The sequence below is a fragment of the Puntigrus tetrazona genome, chromosome 3, assembly GCF_018831695.1.
Source record: "Puntigrus tetrazona isolate hp1 chromosome 3, ASM1883169v1, whole genome shotgun sequence".
Lineage (NCBI taxonomy): Eukaryota > Metazoa > Chordata > Actinopteri > Cypriniformes > Cyprinidae > Puntigrus > Puntigrus tetrazona.
This window is the reverse complement of record NC_056701.1, coordinates 5533025-5556832: the sequence shown is the minus strand read 5'-3', so window position 1 is coordinate 5556832 and position 23808 is coordinate 5533025. Positions and strand designations below refer to the sequence as shown.

Sequence of the window (23808 nt, the reverse complement as noted above, 5' to 3'; positions counted from 1 at the left end):
AATGAACTGCAAACTATTTAATTCGGGTTTGCTTCAAAATTACATCTCTTGGAAGGTATGTGAAGTCTTGGAAGAGTGTTTTAGCCTACATATACTGCCATGAGGATGAGTAAATGGTTAAAGAATTATATATTTTTTGCTTGATCCGTTCCATTATCACATAACATGTGATATTCAGAAGATAACCTCTTTCATTGTTTTTAAAAACCATTTGACTTTATACAAATAACACCATTTAGCATTTCAACATTGATTCGATGAATACAAACGAGCAAGCCAAAAATATCTATATCGACTATATCAAAAATAGGCCTTGAAATCATCTTCAGAAGTCTTGAACTGAAACCAATATCTTAATGTTTAAAACTGCATCAAGTACTAGAAACATCAGTATTCAACGTTGAAGCAGCAAAAGACTGACGTATGCCCACTATTTGTTATATTATATAAAAAAAATAGGATATAAGTACAATGGCTTATTTCTCTTTAAGTATTTAGTTCTAATTAATTAGTCTATTTACGAATGTTAAAGTTGCCCCCAAAATAAAATCGGTCATAATATCAGTGAATGTTCTGGTTGTCTGATCAGGCCTCCATGCCAGATAAACTAGATCCAGCCTGGGACACCAGAAAAAGAGAAATCAGCAAAGTAGTCTAATACCCAACACCTGTTGACAGAAAAAAGCCAAGAGCGATTATCAAAGGTTTATTGAACAATCTTAGTTGCAATGTTTTAATGCTCAGACTTCAACATTATACCAAACCGTTCCACAAAATCATCTCCTGAACCCAGCGTTTTCAATCAATTAGGGACTCAATGAACTAGGTAGATAAATGACTATAGCCATTATTATAAACGATTAAATTGAATAATAAAATGATTACATGATAAAAAGTTATAAATGAAACACACCACAAATGCATGATGCATCCTGTGCCTTACTGTTAAGTGAATTTCTAGGAAATAAAAATGCTAACTTTTTCTTTTTGCCGGTAGCATCTATCGCTACTTCTGTCCTGGCGCTCACAACGCTTGCCCACGTTCTCCATCAGTTACAGTCCCAGTCCACGTCCATAGCCAATCTGTGCAAGCTGACGTAGAAGTCCGAAAAACAGTCTAACATATCTTCTCGGAGCACCCTGTTAAAACCAAAATGCATAGAAATAGTAATGTGAGAAAATTCAAGGAACTGGACAGTTTGAATAGACCCAGTAGCTTCAAGCCATTACGTCTTCAGGTCATTTTGCATTGTGTTAAACTGAATTTGAATCAGCCTGATTTCAAAAACCGGTAGCTTTAAGTGAAAAATAACTTTAATAAATGAACAGAGAGATAACTGAGATCTGGATCGAAATACGCCTTACCCATGTATCAGTGTGTTGCGGTAAGTACGCAGCAGGCCAAATATGTCCTCCGGAAAATTGTTGTCAAAACTGATGCCTTTGCCTGAAAGCTGAAAATACAACGCAATCAGCAAACAATTACAAAATGATTGTGATCATAGGAATGTCACCGGCCTCAGATGACACACCAAAAGTATAACAATCAGGGAAGTATAGTGTTGTTGGATATTTCCACCCACCGTTGATTTCCAGTTACTAAACGATTTGTCTTTTGTGGCTTCCTTTGCTTTGTCGCACAGCTTAAGAAGACTTTCTAACTTCAGTTTCTGTGCCTCCTCCGTTTCTCCTAATATGGCAAGGACTGCAGTTTTCCTAAAGAAAAGAAAAGCGTTTAAAGTACTGAAGCAAAACAGAATAAAATTCGGATAATGGTAAAATAACGAACGCTTACGCAATGCAGCAATGATTGTTTTGGGTGCATTTACCTGCTTTTGTCCTTTTTATCAGTGAAGGTCTTTTCTACAGCTTCTCTTGCTGTTAGACGTACCTCAGCTTCCTTCGTTTTACAAACTTTTAAAATATCACTATAGTGCTGGACTTCAGGTCGATCGCCCAGTTTTTTCAGCGTGTCTTCTTTTCTGAATGAAACGGAAGGCGAACAACAGGCCTACATTTTAACACATTAATCGTACACACATCTGTATTTCACATTAGGGCATGAGCGCGTTTTATTTTCAGAGACAAAAAGGAAAGATAGAGAGCCCAAAATGTAGAAACAAGATTGTGGCAAAGAGCTGCTTTTGTCAGAGAATCGGGAAAGAACAGCATCTGAAAGCAAAAAAGAAATAAAAGCATGCTGCGGAGGAATAGGAATAGTGAAGAAACACCTTACACTTTCATTTATTTGTCACTTTCAGTGGCAGAAGCAAGAATAAGGAGCAAAATGACTTCTTTCTGAGGATCAAAGATTTGTTCTAATTTACCGTTTATCATCCCAGAAATAAGGGTGATTTAGGACCTGATCGATAGTCGGCCTGTCATCTTGATTTTTGTTAATCATCCACTCTATGAGATCCTTTGCGGCCTCATTCGTGATATCTGTGGTGTTGTATTTCCCTTCCGAAATGTTCGGCTCAAGGTAAATGCCTTCACCAAACGGATGTTTCCCGTCAAAGAGGATGTAACAGGTTAACATCCCTGCGACCTGATGCAAAAACAAAGTTATCCAGCAGGGAAAACCACACAGCGCTAGGCCGATAATAGATGCTCTTTTATTTAGACGGTCTCGGCGTGATCGTGGCTGCAGTGCGTTCGTGGTGTTTCACAAACCTGGATGTCTGAGCTCATTTTGTATGAGCTTTTGTCTTTCTGATTTATAATCTCCGTTGCCTCCCAGCCTTGTGTGCCGGCTCTGTCAGTATACACTGTGGTTTTCCCCTCCTCCAGTTTGCGACTTATGCCGAAGTCTGCCAGCCTTGCCCTTTCTTCTTTGTCTAATAGGAATAAACTAGAGTTTAGAATATACTGCATAAAACAGAAAAATGTAGCGTTACATCACTCGCTCACCAACGGATCCTCTGCAGTGAATGGGTGCCGTCAGAATCAGAGTTCAAAGCGCTGATGAAAAGCGTGTGAAGTGTATTTATCCCGGCGGCACCCATTCACTGCAGAGGAACCACTGATGCCGCTACATTCCTCCCAATCAACTTTAAAAATAATGTATATTTATACCTATCAAAACATTTCTAGGCTTTATATCACGGTGGACCACTCCGGCGCGGTGGAGAACCTGAAGGCCAAGGAGCATCTCCTTCACTATTCTCCTCAAAGTGGTCTCTTTTCTGTCCTTTTGCTCCGGCTGACGAAGATAATCCATGTAGCCCACCAGATCATATTCACAAAGCTGGTTTGCCAGATAGTAAAAATCTCTGTCTTCTTCAAAGGTCACATACCTGACGGTATGTGGGCTTTCAAGCTTTGAATCTTGTAAATGACTCAGTTCGATTTTTAAAGTCCTTGATGGTCTTCGGGTTCTTGGTTATTATTTTAACGGCCACCTCAAAGCCGTCTTCACGCACACCGATATACACTTGCGTGCCACTTCCTCCAGAGCCAAGCATGCACTTCTCATCTTTATAAAAGTAGAGCTTCCCTACTTTTTGTTTGTCAGTCTTTCTTAACAGGTTCTCTATCGTTGTACTATGTCTCGTACGAGATCTGTCTCTGTTCCACCAGGTGATCTGTTGGTCTTCAGTCCCCTGTTGGATATCCTCCATCTCTACTGTAGCATTTTGGGGATGAGCTTCAGTTTCCAGTACTCCTGATGAGGTCTGTGCAGATTCCCCTGCCACTGCCAAGTATTAAAAAATATATAATGCATGTTTATTTAAGTCAAATGCTCTATATCTTAGTACTTTTTGACAATTAAATTATAATTATGTAACTACACCAATTAATCAAAGACTTTAGCATCATGAACACAGTAAGCAGAAAAATTATGAACTACTAACAAAAGCGTGAACATACAGATCTAGAACCTGTGCCTTATGCACTCTCTCTCTCTCACCTTCTCGTTTAAGATCTTCAACCAGTAACAACTGGTTAACTTTGAGCAAATGATAAAAAGCAGATTTCGCTTTGTTGTCGTTCAGAGCGCTCAGTAGCACTCTCATTTTAGCCATAGTTGTAGAGGCTGCAAAAATATCTGAGTATGTTTCGTTGTGAATTATTTGAGCGGCTTTCAGTGAATCAGCAATGGGCATGACAACAGTAGTCCTTTGGACGAGCTGGGGACTGTAATGATCCACAAACTCAGCATCTGAAAGACAAACGACAGTTAAACGGGCACATATGGACAGTTTAAAGGGCAGTCCATATGTTGTAACTATATGATTTGCATTGTTTAGTTTAGTCAGGTTAAACTTGGGTTTTGAAGTGCCTGTTTAAAACTTACCCAGCTGCTCCATATTGTTTTTGGTTCGGTGTCCTTAAGTCTTATACAGAGAAAATCTAATCAAAAAGATGAAAGCGATAAAGGCACGATTAGAACATCCAGCCAGTCCACATACAATAAATGCACATATGTCCATATTCATGTAGGCCGCACCTCAGGAGTCAAGGCGATTGCCCCAAATCATTAACAAATCAAAATAATAATTATAAGTAACTATGAAAAATAATGCAAAAATGCGTTAAACGTGTATAGCAGTGGTTCCCAACCGGTGTGCCGCGGCACTAAGGGGTGCCGTGAGATCTTTTGAGGGTGCCGCCAAAATTTCAAAAAAAAAAATTTATTAAGGCAGAATCAGTGTAAACAGTATTCTCATATCATCTAGGACTAGGTATAAGGTGTTGTTGCATGCAAACTCTCGAAATGAAACAAATAAATAAATAATAATAAAAAAGCTACGGAGATTTTAAATATCTATTTCCTTATAAGGGTGCCGGGAACTTTTGAAAGACTTTCCAAGGGTGCCTCAAACAAGAAAAGGTTGGGAACCACTGGTGTATAGTGTCATGAACCGCGCCTCTGCGGCTCTCTCCGACGGAGAGTACCAGTTATCAGAACTGCAATTCCCATAATGCACTCGCCCTATCCTGATTGCCTGCCCAGGTGCACCTCGTTAATAAGACAGCTGTTTAAGCAGCAGCCGAGCGTTATTCCCACTACTGTTGTCTTCCTGTGTCTGACCTTGTCCTGTTGCCCGGTTATTCTGATTATTATCTGCCTTCCTCTGATTACGATTGTGCCTCGCCCGCGACATTCCTGTATCGTTTCCGACTTACTGCCTGTTTGACCACGCAAATGGACCCGGCCGCTAACGGCTCATCAATACAATATAGCCTATTAATAATTAATAAAGTTACCCGTATTGATGAAAAAATACTACGCTGACAACTTTCTTCCTTACTTGACAAGATTAATAAAAAGTTTAAAATAAAAGTTGCCTGAAATCTGTCAAAATCAGGACTGCGTTTTTCCTCTCGTTATTTTGTTACGAGGGTGGGGTAAAATTAGGGGAAATATATATTAACAAAAGGGAAACGTACAAATACCAGGATATTTTGTGCACCTCGGCAAATACAGAAAAGTACAGTTACACCCTCGCGGCGTGTTGAGAAATTTCAAGCATATTTACCTTGAACTTTTCTGCTCGGAGGGATATTTTTTTCTTTCGTAGCGATTCGATTCCCGTGTCGTTAAAATTCCCGCGTTAAATATCACAAAAGGGAGTTTTGACCGAGCTGACTCTTCCCCATCAGTCTCCTCAAACGCTGTTATGTAATTTACTTAAGACGTCTTTCTCTTTTTTCCATATATATTTTTGAATAGTTAGCCGCAGGTCACGTAAATGATTCTATTGGTCTTTCGATTCCAGGAGGACGTCCGGTGATTGGTTAAAACAACTGTCAATCAAAGCCCCCTAGGTTTCGACTCGAGCCTGCGGTTCAGTACAGTTTGTTGTGGACTGAAATGCTCGCTACGGCGTACTCCGCCACAGTTAGTAACTAAACGCCCAGCTGAAATGGACATGGAAGAGAAGCCAAAATACGGTGAGTTTATTCCTGGTTTGCATCTGCTGGTGTTTGTTGTTGTTAAACTTTGCGCGTTTCTTTTCCCAGATAACTAGCCCTTTCAGATTCACGTTTCCAAACAGAAACTGAAATCGCTTTAAATAACTTCAATAAACACCAGGTCGGCCGCGCGAGATGTTTTTAGCCGCACACGCCTTGTTAAATTGAAAGACTGCGGTGTTATATTGTTGGTGTTTTGTTAGTTAAGCCAACGCCTAAAGTCCCGTTATTAGCTTTGTCATCTCGTGTTTTGCAATTTCTTTGGAAGTATGTAGTGTGTTTATTATTCCTGAACAAACATCACTTCTCAACGCTTTTATGTGTTAACATGGTCATTTTTAGTTTTGTAAATGCAAATGGAAAATGCATGCTGTGCGTTTGGCTTACCTTCACGCTGTTATGTCCGAAATGTTAATGTGTTCGCATCATGCTGTTAGTGTACAGGTTTGTTCATGGATTCAACAATGAATACAATCACACCAAAGCCGTGGAAAACTGGGTACGACCACATACAGACACATGAAACTTCGCAGCTGTTGTGTGCATGAATATAACTCCTCAGACACAACATGGACAGCATTGAAAGGCTCTTTTGTTTTTGTTTTTTTAATGGTTTGCGTATGGTTTCTGTCCTCGAATTCAGTTTGAAACCAATGTTGCTTTAACAAGAATATTATTGCTTGTGTAATGGGTTAAAAACCAGTATCTGCAACAGCCATTTTATTTATTTTTTTTAATTTAATAATTTTTAATTATATATATATATATATATATATATATATATATATATATATATATATATATATATATATATATATATATATATATAATTTTTTTTTTTTTTTTTTTATAATTTAACTATTCCATATCTTCTCATAAGATATATAGCTCGTAACCCGAGTCATAGAGCAGCAGCCAGTCAAGGGAAGGCTGCTCTTACCATTTGCCGTGCATGTAATTAAAGGGTGGAATATAGGATGGCGCTTTTTAAAGATGTAAAATACGGCCTTAACCTCTTAATTTGAAACTGGTGTGTTTTTCTGAGCTGTACTTACGCGCTATTTCTGCTGCGGAGGGCCTGGGTTTGACTGCAGCTGTTTCAAATTAGGGAAGGGATAACTTTTTACATTCAGTGCCACTTCTCTAATAGTTCTCATGCAATGTTTGTCACCCGACTCTTGTTATGTTGCCTAATTGCAATGAGAATTGTGTGAGAAATGGCTAAATTAGTTTTTAAAGGATCCGTAGGCTTATGAATCCCCGTGCTGGTGTAATTTTTAGTGCAATTCTTGATGAGTAAATCCTACTTGGTACCTATTTTATATATTATATTATTAGTTTATTACAGTACTTTTTTTGAGCCTGGCTCTAATGAAATATAAATGAGCACTGAGAGCACATCCCTCATGTCTTGCACTGTAGGGTTATATTTAATGTTCTTGTATACTACTATGTTGAAGTTAACTCCTGTTGTAGTCAAGTTATGAAGAATTGATTACTTGCAGTGTTTTACCGAAAACCTCTGGGTTTTTCCTGAATTTATCAGCATATTGTGGTTTAGTTCATCAGAAACCAGACGTGAAATAGCAATGGCATTTCTATGCGTAACACATTTTTCTCTCAAATTAATCTGATATCATATCTCATTTGCACAGTGACTTTTAAAAGGTGTGAGCTCCATGTACTGTACCAGTTATTTGTCTTATCACGTTCAGTCAAGGAAATGGACTGCTGGTAGCAGCTTTCAATTCCATTAGCAAACCAAGAAAAGATGGAAGTGATATTGATCTGTTTGCTTCCTTTGCCTTTTTGTTCAGTACATATTTTAAGGGTTTTTCTTTGTACTTTGACAATGAAAATACAGGGAAACAATGTCCAAACTCATTATTATGCACTTATCTTTACTAAAACGAAGCCTTAATGAATGCAAATGATTTATTCACTGCTATTTTAATAACGCACCGCTGATTTAATTGTAATCCTCGGACACAAAATAAGTCCCTGAAGTCAATTGTTTCTTACAGAAATCCTATTAAGAAGTTATACGTAAAAAAATAGCCCTATTTTATTTCTTGATGTATAAAACAAGTTAATGTACTAATACAAATAAAAAACTTGAAACAAGTCTTAGTATTGTCTTAAAGGGATATTCCACCCCAAAATGAAACCCCATGTCGTTTCCAAACCCATAAAAGCTAGTTTGTCTTCAGAACAAAATTTAAGATATTTTAGATAGAAACCAAAAGTCTTGACTGCCAAGTAAACTGTCAATGCCCAGAAATGTATGAGAAACATAATCAGAATACTCAGTCTTCCATCAGCGGTTCAATCTGAACGTTACGAAGCAACTGGAATAGCATAATAAAATAAAAGTAATTACTTCATTCAGTTTGCGTTCAGAGGATATTCTCCAAAATGGCGCTATAATGCGGAGAGTCACAGAGGAGACGAAATATTGAACGAAGCAGCTGTTTTTTATTATTTTACAGGTTTGGCGCGAGATGGGCGTTAGTTTATTGATGCCAAAAATTTGCAAGCAGATTACAAGAGTCGTCACGGTGGGGCTGTGATTTACAATAATCTCACGTCACAAAAGAATAAAACCCAAGGTGTTTTTTAACCACTTATGGAGTTCTGTACATGGAAATGATATACCGTTAGCCTCAAACACATGTTTCCTCCTCCTCGTGTAAATCTCCTGCATGCAAAAGGCCAGAACATAACACTGACCGTGGCATCACAGTTGGGAACACTACGCCCCCCATTTGCATAAAGTATACCATAGAATAAATGTTATGTTCCTGTGCAGGGATAGGTTGGTGTCTGCATTCAGAAAGTCACGTAAAAGACAGAAAAAAACCTGTTCTATTAAAATAATGTGCGCCACTAAAGGGACGTGGTTAGCTTTCTATCAGTAACCTCTTACATTACAGTACATGAGATTTCTCTTCCCCCGAAAACAGTAAGTAGAGATGCCGAGGATGATGGCGAATTATTTTTAGATCCTGAGAACCACTGACAAGAATCTTATTAGTATAAACTTTTGAGAGTGTGTGTGTGTGTTTGTGTGATCGCGAATCTCTAAAGCTCTAAAGCAATCATGCAAACTAACTCAGAATAGAGTTCAGAGAGAACTGCGACGCATTTGGGAAATCGCAGAATTGGTCCATGAATCGCTTTACCGTGCCACCCCTAATACGATCTCATTCGGCAAATTTTTATTACACTATTTTTTTTTTTTGCCTGATTTTCACTCGCTTTCCATTTTCTCTGAATCTAAGTGCAGCTGAGCCGAAACGTTGTTTGCGTGTTTAGTTAAAAGATATATCTTTAATTATGTCACACTGATAAACTTGCGTTTAGCGTTATTAATCTTTGACCTATAAGAGCAGATCTATATATTTGTAGAGTTGAGTCGTTTCAGTCATGCTGCTATTGTGGATTAGGAAGCTTCAAAAGACACTTACGCGGCAAAGTTGCTTTGCAGCAAAATAACAAAATGAATGCAAATGGAGTTGCGCAAAAGTCATTGCCATAGCTCCTTTTCATCCAGCAGAGACAAAACGATGAGAAAAAGAGTTCAGAAAAGCCGAGCTTACAAAGAGCAAGTGATGGAAATCCAATATTTTCTTGCTTGAAAAGGGGTGTTTAGTTCAGCTTGAACCTGTTCTAGACAGGTTGAACCAGTTTTCGGTAGCAGGTTGGTTTCCAGCCTGAAATCAGGAAGTAACAGTCCGATAGTGGGCAGAAGATATATCGTATCATCAGATAAAGCAGTTAAACGTAAAGATGCCTGTGGAGGAAGGAGCAAAAAAGAGCGGTAAAGTCAATTGATGGTATCTTGTTTTGTATCAAATGCCTGTGGGGTGTTTTTGTTTTTGTTTTTTTTGACTTGTGGACAAACCCAATGAAGCTCTCATTGAGCAAGGGAAGTCCTGCTGTCGTGTGCTCTTTTATGAGGAATGAGATGACTGGGAGTGTTTCTGTGCAGTCAGCCTGGTGTCATGTCCAGACATTGATTCAAAGGGCTTCCCATAATCGGTGGGAAATCTCAGTGGCTGCTCTTCAGAGCGTTTTAGTTCCCCGAAGCTGCTTTTGGCTTTTATTCTGTTTGCATGCATTCGGACACTGCACACAACGCTGCATTAGCGTTATACTAGACGTCTGTCCATCGTCAAAATACCGTGGTCTGCCCGGGAACTAAAGCTCTCAGTGTTTGCATGCCTGTCTCGGAGGGTGTGGATGTTTACAGTCACACGCCACAGTAGAAATTCCCATGTCAGTATCTTCCCATTAAGTGGTGGGGATTTGCCTGCATTTTAGCAAGCAATGGTGGCAGTTTTTTAGGACGAAATAAATCTTTGAGTCCAAACTATCTTATAGTGTGTGTGTGTGTGTGTGTTTTCCACAATGGAGCAAAGATCTGCCTTTCAAGTTGAAGAAAAAAATAAAATAAATAAATTATTTATATATATATTTATTTATATATTTATTTATTTATTTATTTATTTTTTCCTTTTCATTCAAGTTGAAAGGCAGATCTTTGCTCCATTGTGGAAAATGTAAAAAAAATATAAAAAATATAACATCTTTTCTCTTAGTAATACATTTGATAATAGCTTTAGTTGGGATGCTTATGCAAATTTGTTCATTTATACAAGTCAGTAACTTCCTTAAAAATGTGAGCATCTCATTTTCTTTTTATTGTGAAACATAATTGTTCTTGCTGGGTTTTTTTTTTTTTTTTTTTTTTTTTTAAACTTGTTCTTCCATAGTAAGTACATTTAGTCTTAGATCATTATAATCCCAGTTAAAACAAATATGTAGCACCTCAATACATTTAGTTTAAACGCTAGGTTAATCACAGATATGCTCTAATTTATACTCCATTAGTCATTCTTCAATGCGTTTAATATATTGAGAACCAGAAAGACGTAGGTGCCATTTCACCAACTTTACAGGAGAGCCAGAGCAAAAATTCTATCATCATTTGATCTGACTTTTATGTATAGAAAATTTAAATCAGCACCCAGATTTGTACACTCACAGATGATGGTACTTTTGCAAGTAGAAAGAGCTCATTAAGAGCTTTCATTTGATATATATATCCATTTTTGCCAAAAAAAAGTCACTTATGCCCTTCTGGTTTATTAATAATAGAATAAAATTGGCCACAAACACCCACATTTCTGACTCTGTACCATGGTGCAGTTATTGTTACTATGGTTAATCTGTGGTAAATTATTTTGATTTGTAGATTTAAAAAAAAAATTGTATGTTGTTGGCAAACTATAATAAATTGCTTGCGATATTGCTCATTAATTCTCTTTGTGAGTAAAGTAGGTCATTTTATGTTAGTTGCTCAAGTCAGTCAAATGCATTTTGTTATTACGCGTGCTTTTCATTGCTGATTCATTCAGATTTTCTGTTCCAGTGGCAGAATTTTCCATCGAGTTGGAGTTTCCATGAAAACTCTATGGTTGGAGAACAAGAGCATTTGCACATCTGTTTTCGTTTATTTCTATTCGCACGATAGAAGACCAGTGGCTCCAAAAAGTGAACGAATTCAGGAAGTGCGTTTGGTTTCACAGTGGTTTAAAAACCTAACCTAACTCCACGGCTAAAACATAATAGACGTTGTTGTGAAATATTACCGTGAGCGTTTGCTTGTGCAGTCCTTTTTTTAATGAATGTCATTCAGATAGACGCATTGACATTAAGACATTTTGAGGTATGGCATAAACGTCCAGCTGACTCATTATTTGAGCTAAATTAAGTGAACAGGGCAGCTTGGTCACTTGTTTAGCACGTTTCTTACCATGTGACTAACTCATTTTAGAAGCATTCCCCCTGGCCCTAGACGTTAACTGACAAGCAGCAACAACTGAACTCTAATTAAAAGTAAAGAAAAGCTCTTCTTAGCTTACTCGACTTACGTTTGCCGTTCCATTCTGTGATGGGAGGATTCGTCCAAGGGCTGTAAAAGAGTTTTTCCAAAACGTTGCGTGGGATGATGTTATTTCAGGCACAGAACTAGAGTTGTGAATTGCTGATGGAAAGTGGGTGGTGTCCGAGTCACCACCAGAAGTGGAGGGTGTCGTCAAAGCCGCTGCACGTCGGGGTGGTTGCTAGGGTGTCTCTGGAGGTCGTTTGCTATGTTACGGATGCTCTCACGGACTCATTATGCTGGAATGTCATTTTCGAGACTCGTGCTGAAGAGAGTCCGGCAGATAAGCAGGGGTTACGCAAATATGTGCTTGATTGGGTAAACGGCCTGAAATGAAAGTTCACGGCCTATGCGTGAGACTCTTTAAGTTCAGTTGTATGTAATTTAGTTGTTCACTGTTGTTGTCACAGGAGAGCCCAAAAAATTCGACCCCAACTTCAAAGGACCCATCCATAACAGGTAAGAAATGACCTGATTTTTATGACATTGAAGCAGTCGTTAATCTAAAATGTTTTTTGCGTCAAGTTACTCATGTTCATTTCAAACCTGTATGACTTTTCTATGAAACTTCTGCTCATTGTTACCTACTATCAGGTATGAAGTGATACAGCAGATTCGTTTAATATACAAACCCAAATTCAACTTTATTTATAACATTTTGTTTTAGTTCCTTCCAAAAGTTTATTGGCGTCAGATCTGAAATCTTGTGCATCGGTCATTCTGTATATTTTCTGTAACTTTTAAAGCTGTCATGAAATCGAAAGTCAAAATGTTCTTAATATTTAAACCTATCAGAGGTCGCTCTACTAAAAGAGGTTGCGTTGTGGTGAAGTGGGCCGATCACTGCAGCAGGCATTTACTTTGATTTCTGCCACTTGTTTTTTATATAACATTTTTTTTAGTAACTATCCTCACGAACATAACGTAAACATTTAAATATCATGAACCCTTTAAATCACTTTGAAGCATGTTGTAACCGTCTGATTTTCTCTGCTCTACAGAGGATGCACAGACATTATTTGCTGTATCTTCTTCATCGTGGCCATAGTGGGCTATGTCGCGGTGGGAATACTGGGTGAGTTATAGAGAGACTGGGTGATGCGTAGCAATGATGCTTTACATTTTTGTGGTAGTGTTTATTGGTTTGTCTGTGACGTGTGTTTGTTAACGTCTATTAAAATGGTTTGAGAATTCCTGCCTCTCGTGTGAATAAAATACTCACCGTTTGCGTTTGTGTGTGTCAGCCTGGACCCACGGTGACCCGAGGAAGGTGATCTACCCTACAGACAGCATGGGACAGTACTGTGGCCAGGGTAAACTGGAGTAGGTGACCCCAAATTTAAGATCGTCATCACGTTTGTTGCTCCGTTCTGACGTCATGTAGCATTACCGAGTGTCATTTTTAACGATTTAGCCAAATCCTTTATGACCTTGAGGCAGATGACTAAGAGCGTCCCGACTTTTCCCCATGTCCCATGATATTTTGAATGAATTATGGGAAAGGTTCCCCGTTTGACATGGCTTTTTTCAGAACTCCAAACAATAAAAAAATATATATAATATTGCAAGGACTTCTAGGAATGCTTGGTTAGTCTGTGAATATTTTAATTGAAATATATCAGTATGAACCTCAATGAACTGAGAATTTTTTTTTGACGTGTGAAACAGGAAGCAGCCCTTGTTGTTCTACTTCAACATGATGAAGTGTGCCAGTCCCATGGTCCTCCTGGAGTTCCAGTGTCCCACGCCTCAGGTCCGTGTCCTGTCCAGTCCTTTCTCTCTGTGGCAATTGGACTGGCATGCTACTATGCTACCCCTATATATCAAGCATAGATTAATAATAATCTGTTCATGGGAATTTTCTGTACTATCATGTGCTTTTTTTTTCTTCATTTTAACAACACTGGCTTTCTTGATCGTAAACGGACAGCGTTTTTTAAAATTAATAATGCGTGTCTCAAATGAAAGCTCTTTCTACTGAAAGTACTGTCATCAATTACACGCACAAAGTTAGATCAAACTATGATTTAAAATGCTTGTTTTGGCTCTCATGTAAAGTTGGTCAAATGTCACTTTATGCCTTTCTGGTTCTCACCCCTCGAATGTTGTCGAATTTTTAGTATTGTTTTTGAATGGTCAAAGCCGTCACATCCCCAAGTTTATTTTCGTTCTGTGCGTAGGTGTGTGTAGAAAAATGTCCCGATCAGACTTTAACTCTGGTGACCGCCTTTCAAAAAACAAAAGACTGGGAATATTACAAAAGCTATTGCAGAGCAGACCCAGGGACTAAAGTAAGTTCATTTAAAATACATTTTTAGCTGTTGGTTATTTTTTTTAGTTCTATTGCAAACGTCTAATGACCGATCTAATGGTCTTCCTTTAAAGTCTGTGCCGCAAATTTTACAAGAAAAACTGTGCCCTGCATATCTGATTTCCAGCAAGCCATGTAAGCTTTTTTTTTATCATCACAATATTTACTGTATGGGAAATTCTTACAAATTTTTCATGACTCTGATTCTTAATCCTGTTGTTCTCTCTCTCTTAGTTTTGCAAAGATGTTTTCCATCTATAGGCAAAAAGGGGGATGTCATCACAGTGGGCGATCAAGAAACGTTTGATGATGGAAAGACAATAAGAGAAGCAAAAGACCTGTTGGCTGGCATGAAGTAAACACATTTATACTACACACACGTGCATGTGCAAGAAAATTAACAATTTGTGTGTCCGTACTGAAATTGCAGTGAGGTTCATGGGGTTATGTTTTATAAGTTCATATTCGTTTTGTCAATCAAAGGAATGCAACGGTAGTCATGGAAGGTCGTCAAGTTGCAATGAAGATCTTTGAGGATTACACAAAGTCTTGGTACTGGATTCTAATGTAAGTTTTTTTTTTATATTAAAATTTATATTTAAAAATATTTAGTTAATGTTTGAAGCAGTGTATATTACATATGTTCATATTTGATCATTAAAAATATATTTTTCATATTTCTGTGTGTGTGTGTGTGTGTATATATATATATATATATATATATATATATATATATATATATATATATATATATATATATATATATATATATATATATATATATATATATAATTTTTTTTTTTGATGATTTTGATTGTTATTATTATTATTTCAGTTTTAATGTGTATGTATATGTGTGTATATATATTAGTTTTTTATTTATTACATTTATTTTAAAGAATATTTTTAAGAGCTTTAGTCCCTGGTTTGAATATGTCTTCCTGTGACGGAGTATAAATCTGTTTCTCCGTGCAGTTGTTTGGTGATCGCTGTGGTGCTGAGTCTGATCTTCATCGTTCTCCTGCGTTTTCTGGCTGGAGTCATGGTCTGGGTCATGATCCTCATGGTCATCATTGTCGTTGCCTGTGGTATGGTATGGCTCTTACTCTTCAATACATCCCTCCTGTCCAGTGTATGTTAAACTGTATGATTGTCTGTTTCTTACCCAGGCATTGCTTACTGCAGCATAAAGTACGTTAATCTGAAGGACACGCCTGGTTCTAACATCACCCTGCAGCAGCTGGGCTTCCAGCCTGATTTCTCCGTGTACCTGCACATCAGACAGACCTGGCTGGCCTTCAGTGAGTCTGACCTTTACTGTTCCTCATATCTGAGATTTGTATTTATTTAAAAAAGGCTTTGAACTACACTCTGCAATTCCTAACACAAAATTGACGGAAGCCATTATCACGACGTGTGTCTTTTTAACTAGAGCCAGTGAGGAACCATCTCAAATGCACTAGCGGCACACTAAAAACTACCCTTAGCGTAGGGGCTTAGGCATTCTAGTGGCACTCCTTCTCGTAGTTGTGCTGCGGATTTAAATGTGAAAGTTAACTCGTGCTTCTCTCTGCAGTCATCATCTTGGCCATTTTGGAGTTCATCATCATCCTGCTCCTCATCTTCCTCAGGAACCGAATCAGGGTCGCTGTTGAGCTCATGAAGGAGGCCAGCAGGTGTGTGTGCTTTTGGGAATCCAAATAAAGACGTAAAGACATGATGGTTCCAGATTTTGTTTTGGGGATCCTACAAAATTTTAAAGACGTGATGCTTGTTTTACCTTTTTAAGTCGTGTTTGTTTTCTTCTCTTTCAGGGCTGTCGGTTATGTGATGTCTTCTCTGTTTTACCCTATTTTTACCTTCTTCCTCCTGACCATAGTCATCGCGTACTGGGGCATCACTGCAGTGTATCCTTGACTCAAGATGGACGCAGAAACATCAATCAGTTTTGGCACTATTAGACAGGAACTTGCATCTTACAGTCACTCATGTAATCTTAATTTTTTTTTTTTCAAAGGGCAAAAGTTGTCCTTGGTAGTAACTAAAACAAATATAAGTTGCATTGCAACTGTGCAATAGTAGTAATCTAATATTTTTTTTAAATACAGTATAACAAGTGTTTAACATAGTTGCCATAATCACACCAGTACTAGTCCTTAATCCTTCATCAGTTTCCTCTCTACCTCCAGTGAACCTGTTTATAAGGTTTTCAATGAAACCGTTTGTTCACATGCTAGACAAACCTGCAACCCTGAGGTGCGCAAATACATATCGTGTATAATCGTAGTGTTAAAATATTACACTGTGTATATACACACACACACACACACACACACACACACACACACACACACATATGTAATTTAATATTTTATTTTATGTTATTTTATTTGGGAAATGTAGTACTGTACCAAAGTGAATGATCCCTATTTTCTCATTTCTCCGACTCTTCCAGAACTACACTCTCTCTGCTATGAAGACAGACTGTCCGCAGTCCGAGTGCCTGTTTGCTTTCTATGGTGGGGAAACACCATATCACAAATACCTGATCTTGCTCCAGTTCTACAACGTCTTCCTGTTCTTCTGGTGTGCAAACTTTGTCACTGCTCTGGGTCAGATGACTCTGGCTGGGGCGTTTGCATCCTACTACTGGGCTCCTAACAAACCCGGTGACATGCCTGCATTCCCGCTGTGTTCCTCTCTGGGCAGATCCCTCAGGTATGGCTTTAGGAAAAAAATGTATGCAATGTGCTTGTAAGCTAAATTTGTACTTTGGCCCTAAGTTGAGATATTTGATGCATTTTGTCAACACACAGATATCACACAGGCTCTCTGGCGTTCGGTTCTCTCATCCTCGCCATCGTCCAGGTTATAAGGGTTCTGCTGGAGTATATTGACCACAAACTCAAGGGTAAGAGAAAAACATGAACGGATCAAAACTGGATCTCATCGGTTAATTAATGCAATGTGTTATAGAATATGTGCCTATAGTGACTGTTAAAGCATGTTATTCATGTAATAGAGTTATGGCAGTTTAATGTCTCACGGATTACTCTGCAGCCTTTTTTCCACATAAATAAATGAATAAAAGGACATGACATATTAATGTGAGTTGTTACTATAAGTAGTGATGTAATAACCTGGTTAATGTGCATTTAGTTGGACATTTTTGCCAAATAAACACTTTTAGGGTGATTAGAAAGCCTGCAGCTTCCTGTTTTGAGATGATACAGTACATTATCCATTCGTGCATCCCTCGTTTTGTACTATAATCGGTTTGAGTGTGAACTCTCGCTTTCTTTTGGTCACGCAGGAGCAGAGAATAAATTTGCCAAGTTCTTGTTGTGCTGTTTGAAATGCTGCTTCTGGTGCCTGGAGAAGTGCATCAAGTTCATAAACAGGAACGCGTATATTATGGTACGTGTTCTTCCGCTGCAACTTAAAGGAACGGTTCACCCAAAAGTGAAGCTTTGCTAAAAATATACTCACCTTCAGGCCATGCAAGATAGATGAGTTTGTTTCTTCAGCAGAACAGACTTGGAGGAACGTAGGATTACAGCACATGCTCACCAGTGTGTCCTCCGCAGTGAATGGGTGCCGTCAGAATGAGTCCGAACAGCTGATGAAAACGTAATAGTCCACAAGTAATCCATACCACTCCAGTCTGTCAATTACCGTCTTGTGAAGTGGAAAGTTGCACGTTTTTAAGAATCAAATCCATCAAGATATCCATCATCTCACACCAAAACCAACCCACTTTTTAAATGGTTTAAACTTGTAAAGTGCTTGATCTGTCAGTATTTCTATTCCAATTCAGATGACTTTATCAACTGAAGAAAGCTATTTTATAGATTAGCCATATGATGAATTCGTTTTTTTTACAAACAGCTTTTCACTCCACAAGATGTTAATTGATGGACAGGAGTTTTTTTGGATAGCTTTTGGATTATTGTTATCTTTTTGTCAGCTGTTTAAACTCTCATTCATGACGGCACCCATTCACTAAAGTGCTAGAGGAGCCAGTTTTCTATTAATTTTTCCCCCCCTGATGCCTACACTCGTGACTGCATATAATCCTAATCCGAATTGTTTTATTTTCTTTTTCTGCCACAGGTGGCCATATACGGTAAAAACTTCTGCCGGTCAGCACGTGATGCCTTCTTCCTCCTCATGAGAAATGTAATCAGGTGGGTGACGTCTTCAAACCGCAGGGCTGAGGGAATTGAAATTGAGCGCAGTATTTTAACGTTTACTTTGACTGTGCGATGCTCGTGTTGTGAAACACTAACAATGAAACTCACAACAGAAAAGAAGTGCATGCATTTGAGCACAGACCAATAATAAATTATTTTTTAAAAAGGCGAAGTGTAAGAAGACACCCAGTAAGTTTTATAAGCTGGTGTTGGAGTTTGATAGAGTTTTATAGATGTTTTCACTCATCACAGGGTGGTAGTCCTGGATAAAGTCACTGATTTCATCTTATTCCTTGGAAAACTCCTTATCGTGGGGCTTGTGGGTAAGTCTCCTTGTTCAGACCGGTTATATGACACTGAACTAAGCTTAATACTACTGACAAAGTTGAACTACATTTTGACGGAATACTTCAAGTGGCTTTCTCACGCCCCCTTTTTTCCCCACAGGGATCTTCGCTTTCTTTTTCTTCTCAGGACAGACAGATGCGTTTAAGGGCGCTGCACCCAGTCTCCATTACTACTGGGTTCCTATTTTGGTGAGTGACTATAAATGAAACCGAAAAAGCATTTGTCAAAATTGTAAATCCAAATAATGGCCATGCTACACACTCAGCCAGTGATTAGAGTTCAGGGTCAGTAAGATGTTGGTTTGGAAAGAAGTTTCCTGTGTTCACCAAGTTTGCATTTATTTGATTTACAAAATTCGGTAATATTGTGCAATATTTGTACAAATTTAAAAATAACTATTGAATAGTTTTCAGTGAATACATGTTAAAAGGTAATTAATTTCTGTGATGCAAAGCTGAACGTTTCTCCAGTCTTCAGTGCCATACAATCACAATTCTTTATTAAACAAGCATTTATTTGGATTAGAGGTTTTATGTTATTTGTTGAATAAAATCACTTACTTTCAAATAATAAACTAATCACTGAACAGCAGTGTATGCATGTGGGCTGCCTGGATTTATATACAGTTAAATAAAAGCTGTTTGTCTGAATATATATGTGTCTGTCTTTTCTCCAGACTGTGTTGGTGGGCACCTACCTCATTGCCCATGGGTTTTTCAGCGTTTACGCCATGTGTGTGGACACACTCTTCCTCTGCTTCTGTGAGTACTTGCCATTAATACACGTTTTATCCCCAGAAACCGCTAATAAGGCTATAAACATCAAGCCGTCAAAGTCAGCTTGGAAGTTGGTTAATTTGTGATCCTTTAAAAAAAAAAAAAAAAAAAAGGTTTAGTGTTGCATTTAGGTAAATACTGCCTCGGTTTCGGATGAAACTTCGTGTCACTAATGACCCGACTGACTCCTCATTGCGCATGGCAGTGCATGCAACTCAGTTTTAACCTCTTATGGAGGATTTAATCGGTTATGTAGCTATTCTGGTATGAGGTGTTTCTAATCTGTCTACGGTACCTGCTTAACTAAGGTGGGACTGAAATGCTTTTCTGTCTTTCGTCTCATAATAACTTGATTCTTTCTTTTTCTCTTTTTCCTTTGTATGGCTGTCCCTCAATCCCCCTCTTCGTTTCTCTTTGGGTTTTCTATTCAACATCTGTCCCCCACAAACCTAATTTCACATTTATCACACCTACACGATTCTTTGCTTGTCCCCCCTCTGGTGTCTTTTACATTACTAAACATCACTAACGCCACACGAAGGTGAAGATCTTGAGCGCAATGACGGCTCTGCAGCACGGCCGTATTGCATGACCACAGAGCTGTGCGACATCCTGATGAAGGACGCGGATGGGGCTCGGACGCCTGCTTCACGTGACCAGACGATGCAGCTGACCGCTCCCGACAAAACAGTGGATAACTGAAGGAAATTTGTAATTATATGTGGAAAATAATCATATTCAGTGCAATTTTTAGAGACCGAATGGCCATAAGGGTCAGTCATACTCGCGGTTCTTTGAGTCTTTTAATAAGGGAATAAATAGGCAGTCAGGGAAAACATAAAAATGCATTCACAAGCTATTTATTTTTAAATGAATTGGGATGTTAAATCGTAAAATGTTTACTTTATGATAAGGTTACATTTGTTAGCTTGCTTAAAGCTGCAGTTCATAAGTTTTGGCACCTTTCCGCCATCCACCGTAAGTTTGCAGACTTGTCTGTCTCCGTTCCAGTCTGGTGAGCTTATTTAGGAATCAGATTCTAGCCTACGTCTTGAAATATATGACCCAAATAAGAAACAAGTCTGCCATGTTTGTTCTGACCAAGCGGCGGTCTCTCTTGTGAAAGTGACAAAAACTGGCTCCAAAAGAGTCAGTCCTGTGTCCAACTTTACAGCAGAGAAAAATGTTTACAGCCTGGTTTTGGCCAGTGATGTAACAATCTGGTTGCTCATCACAGCAAATCGCAAACTATTATTGTTGTTAAACTTTTTATTTTTCTCAAATTATTAATGTTAATAACTTCGGCATTGCGTATAATGTTTTGTGATTTCGGTACAATCTCTAACTGTCATACCATTCACATTTCATATTAAGAAATCCTTTTAACCCGAAAAGCAAACTGTGCTCCCTTCGAACTGGTTCACTTTTAAAATACAAACCTTGCGTAAACAGACGCACATTTAAAACTTAATTTAATTCAAATGCGTTTCATGGAGGCACAGTCACTTTTGGATTGCTGTTTGCCATCAAAATGATTAAAATGAATTATTCTAGCTGCTGTGAGGAAAAGGCTTAATGATTTTTGGATAATTTTTAACCCAAAAAAGTTACAGACTGCAGCTTTAACCGCTTGATCACATTAACCAACTATAAAAAATGCCTCCAAAGCATTTCTTTATTAGAACAATGTTAAGACCAACAAACTAATACTCATTGAAATCAATTTTAATATGTGAACATTAATAAACATCAACTTAAAACGAACGTTAACAAAGATTAAGTGATTCTCTAACAAATGTAACTCGCTGGTTTACCTCAATTCATTTAGAAACTTGCGTAACTTTATTGTCAAGTGTATTAAAACTGTAAAATAACGCATGATGAAAAGTGTTTTTATCAAAGTTGCACTTATGGACAGTATGAATGTGTATTAAGAAAGCAAGCAGATAAGGTCAGTGTTGATTTCATGTTCATTTTTAAGTGAGTGCCTTCTGCTTTTGCGTGTTCATCTGCTCAGCGGCACAACTTGTTAGTTGAAAAGGATGTATTGTTTTTATACAATCGTTTGGCTGTTTTACGTCAAAGTTTTAGATTTTTGGTGTTTTAGTTGTCTGCGCTGTCAGATGAGCAATGCATTTTGTCCTTTTTGAGTTCTGTCATGGACAAACATCTCAAATTAAGAGCAACACCAATGCTGCTATTGATCTAAGTGTCACGCAGCTGACATCAATGCTGCATTTCCTCCGGTTTTTAAGCCGTAGCTTTGAATGCACTTTAAGGTTGTCTGTTGTTTTTGGTAGCAATTTTCAACCTACGTACTTTGGGTAAACACCTTGTTGCCTTCTTGGGAAGCCTTTAACTTTTGTCTTCTGTCTTTTCACTATCTCTTAGGTGGTTTGCTGCTTAATGCGACAGTCTTTGTTTTTAAGTCTTTAATAAATTATGCCAAAAGATGCATTTGTTATTTAGGTCTGACTCGTGTTTGTTGAGCGCATGCATGCCACTTTCCATTCCTCTAGTGTGCTAGCTAAAGGTAAGCCACGGGTTTGTTCCTCAACATCTCTTTTCGCATTTATCACAGTGGAGGACCTGGAGAGGAACGACGGCAGCCCAGAACGACCCTATCTGATGTCTGAGAACCTTCTCAATGTTTTGAAGAAGAAGAACCAGGCTAACTAGCCCTCAGTGATGGTCAGGGTTATATACGTGTGCCTGAAGCCATTTTCATTGCCGTATTTTCCATGCCTTAGAGATCCAGACAGTCCTGCTAATTATGAAGCGCATCAGTGATTGACCTGAGCATCTCAGCCATATGTTAGGATTTAAAACGAGGTCAAATACCACCCCCAGAGGTCTTTAGTTTTATTGAACGACATTTTCATTTAGCGTAGTCTTTATATTTATGTTTTTTATGACAACACCGTGTTGTCTATTGTGCTGTAGGACAAGTTTGTAAAAAAACGTTTTCTTTGAGCGCAGAATCGATCGTAAACAATGCTTAGCTTTGGTTATCCGTTAATTTCCAGATTATGGCCCTGTGTATATTGTGATGAGAAGTGCCTGTGTGTAGCCTAGGTTAAAAAAACTGTATAAGACTCGACTTTAACCGTGTTTTTAAGTTTATTCAAGTGTTTTAAGTGTTTTGTTACAAGTTGGTACGCCTCAATAAATGGTAAATAAAAACTTTTCTACAATACTTGTGTAAAACATTTTTATTAGACTTTAAATTGGTGTAAAGGTTTTTCGTAAGACATTGAGGACTGAGCACATTTAATGTTTCCTTTAGCACGCGCGTAAAGTTTAGCCTAATAGCTAGCCTCTTTTTTTATGTATACGTATTTATAAACTGTGCAATACGTCCAAGTCATTCGCTTGCAGTTAATTACATTTTTTACAAAGACTGTTGTTTCGTATTATTTTAATGCAATATTGTATTTCTAAACGTAGCTATATAAATCCACATTTTTAATCTAGATATTTATATAAAACGTTTACATTTCCAGTCACCCCCAAGATGGCGCTGTTGACCAAATACACAGAAGTCAATATGTTTTTGCAGATCTGTGGCAATTAAACAGTCGACTTTTAACTGACTTTTAATTAAGTGTTTAACATGAGCTTTCTCCTGATAATGAGTATTTCATAAAATATTTTACTTTAGCCTTTTTCATAGGGCTAATCACGATTTCTACAGTTTCTCTGTGTCTTGTTTTCCAAATTTAGGACATTTTTCCATATAACCTGCGGTGCATTGTCTAAAAATGCTACAAATACACTAGCATACAGACACGGTCTTTAAAGGAACAGTTCATCTAATGTTTTTAGCGGCTGTTTGGTGCGATGAATGCTAACGCTAATGCTAATTTTCCTCCAAATCTGTTCTGACCAATAAGCCAACTCCTCTACGTCTTGGATGATCTGAGGGGGAAAACATTTTTCTGCAAGGTTGGCACATAAACTAAATTTAATCTCCCCGGCAGTACATGACTTTTTACTTTATTGTATGTACAGAGGTTCTGGGCAGAAATTGATATTGACACAGGCAGAAAACAGAATTAACAATATACACACACATCACCCTAGTGGGGAAAAAAGTGAAATAAGTGCCTATACACACACTAACCCACAAAATGTACCTCACTTAAGAATTAATTTTATTGTTTCATACACCTGCCAAACTCTATGGAGAGACTTCAATATAGGGTGAGCTATAATTCACTATATTTTACAGTTTGCAAGATATCTTGATCTCTTATGAAACTGTTATTGTCGTGGATGGTCTGTCTAAACAGACATTTAAATATTCGCCAAAAT

At 38.0% G+C, this 23808-nt stretch overlaps 2 protein-coding genes across 6 annotated transcripts; one reads left to right on the top strand and one right to left on the bottom strand.

The window, feature by feature from the left end:
- Positions 1–693: 693 nt before the first annotated feature.
- LOC122331179 (serine/threonine-protein kinase/endoribonuclease ire-1-like) lies at positions 694–5637 on the bottom strand. The gene is made up of 10 exons (XM_043228696.1): positions 5484–5637; positions 4298–4353; positions 3911–4162; positions 3076–3694; positions 2674–2837; positions 2328–2548; positions 1830–1982; positions 1584–1716; positions 1366–1454; positions 694–1140 (listed from the first exon to the last, which is right to left on the bottom strand). The coding sequence occupies exons 4-10, from the start codon at positions 3218–3220 to the stop codon at positions 1050–1052; spliced, it is 996 nt and encodes a 331-aa protein (XP_043084631.1). The 5' UTR covers positions 3221–3694; positions 3911–4162; positions 4298–4353; positions 5484–5637; the 3' UTR covers positions 694–1049.
- A 113-nt stretch (positions 5638–5750) lies between these two features.
- Positions 5751–22688, top strand: zgc:63569 (choline transporter-like protein 2). Of its 5 annotated transcripts, XM_043228591.1 has the most exons (23): positions 9640–9739; positions 12277–12325; positions 12868–12941; positions 13111–13189; positions 13535–13619; positions 14047–14157; positions 14252–14312; positions 14412–14532; positions 14661–14744; positions 15153–15265; positions 15347–15478; positions 15754–15853; positions 15992–16084; positions 16349–16433; positions 16633–16895; positions 16994–17088; positions 17491–17594; positions 18291–18364; positions 18623–18693; positions 18818–18906; positions 19395–19479; positions 20036–20205; positions 22076–22688. In XM_043228591.1, exons 1-22 carry the CDS (start codon positions 9709–9711, stop codon positions 20194–20196), a joined length of 2160 nt encoding a protein of 719 aa, XP_043084526.1. In that variant the 5' UTR covers positions 9640–9708; the 3' UTR covers positions 20197–20205; positions 22076–22688. The 5 variants fall into 5 exon arrangements, with proteins under 5 accessions (XP_043084534.1, XP_043084549.1, XP_043084526.1 ...); XM_043228599.1 differs by lacking the exon at positions 9640–9739 and adding an exon at positions 5751–5898 and having other exon boundaries at positions 20036–22688; XM_043228614.1 differs by lacking the exons at positions 9640–9739; positions 20036–20205 and adding an exon at positions 5752–5898.
- The last annotated feature ends 1120 nt before the right edge of the window (positions 22689–23808 follow it).

Coding starts and splice junctions, on each gene's coding strand:
- LOC122331179 (XM_043228696.1), bottom strand. CDS start 3,220: ATGGATTATCTTCGTCAGCCGGAGCAAAAGGACAGAAAAGAGACCACT. Junction 2,549..2,673: donor AAATGAGCTCAGACATCCAG/GTTTGTGAAACA, acceptor TTTTTGCATCAG/GTCGCAGGGATGTTAACCTG. Junction 1,983..2,327: donor TATTTCTGGGATGATAAACG/GTAAATTAGAAC, acceptor CGTTTCATTCAG/AAAAGAAGACACGCTGAAAA.
- zgc:63569 (XM_043228591.1), top strand. CDS start 9,709: ATGCCTGTGGAGGAAGGAGCAAAAAAGAGCG. Junction 9,740..12,276: donor GGAAGGAGCAAAAAAGAGCG/GTAAAGTCAATT, acceptor TTGTTGTCACAG/GAGAGCCCAAAAAATTCGAC. Junction 14,158..14,251: donor GAGCAGACCCAGGGACTAAA/GTAAGTTCATTT, acceptor CTTCCTTTAAAG/TCTGTGCCGCAAATTTTACA.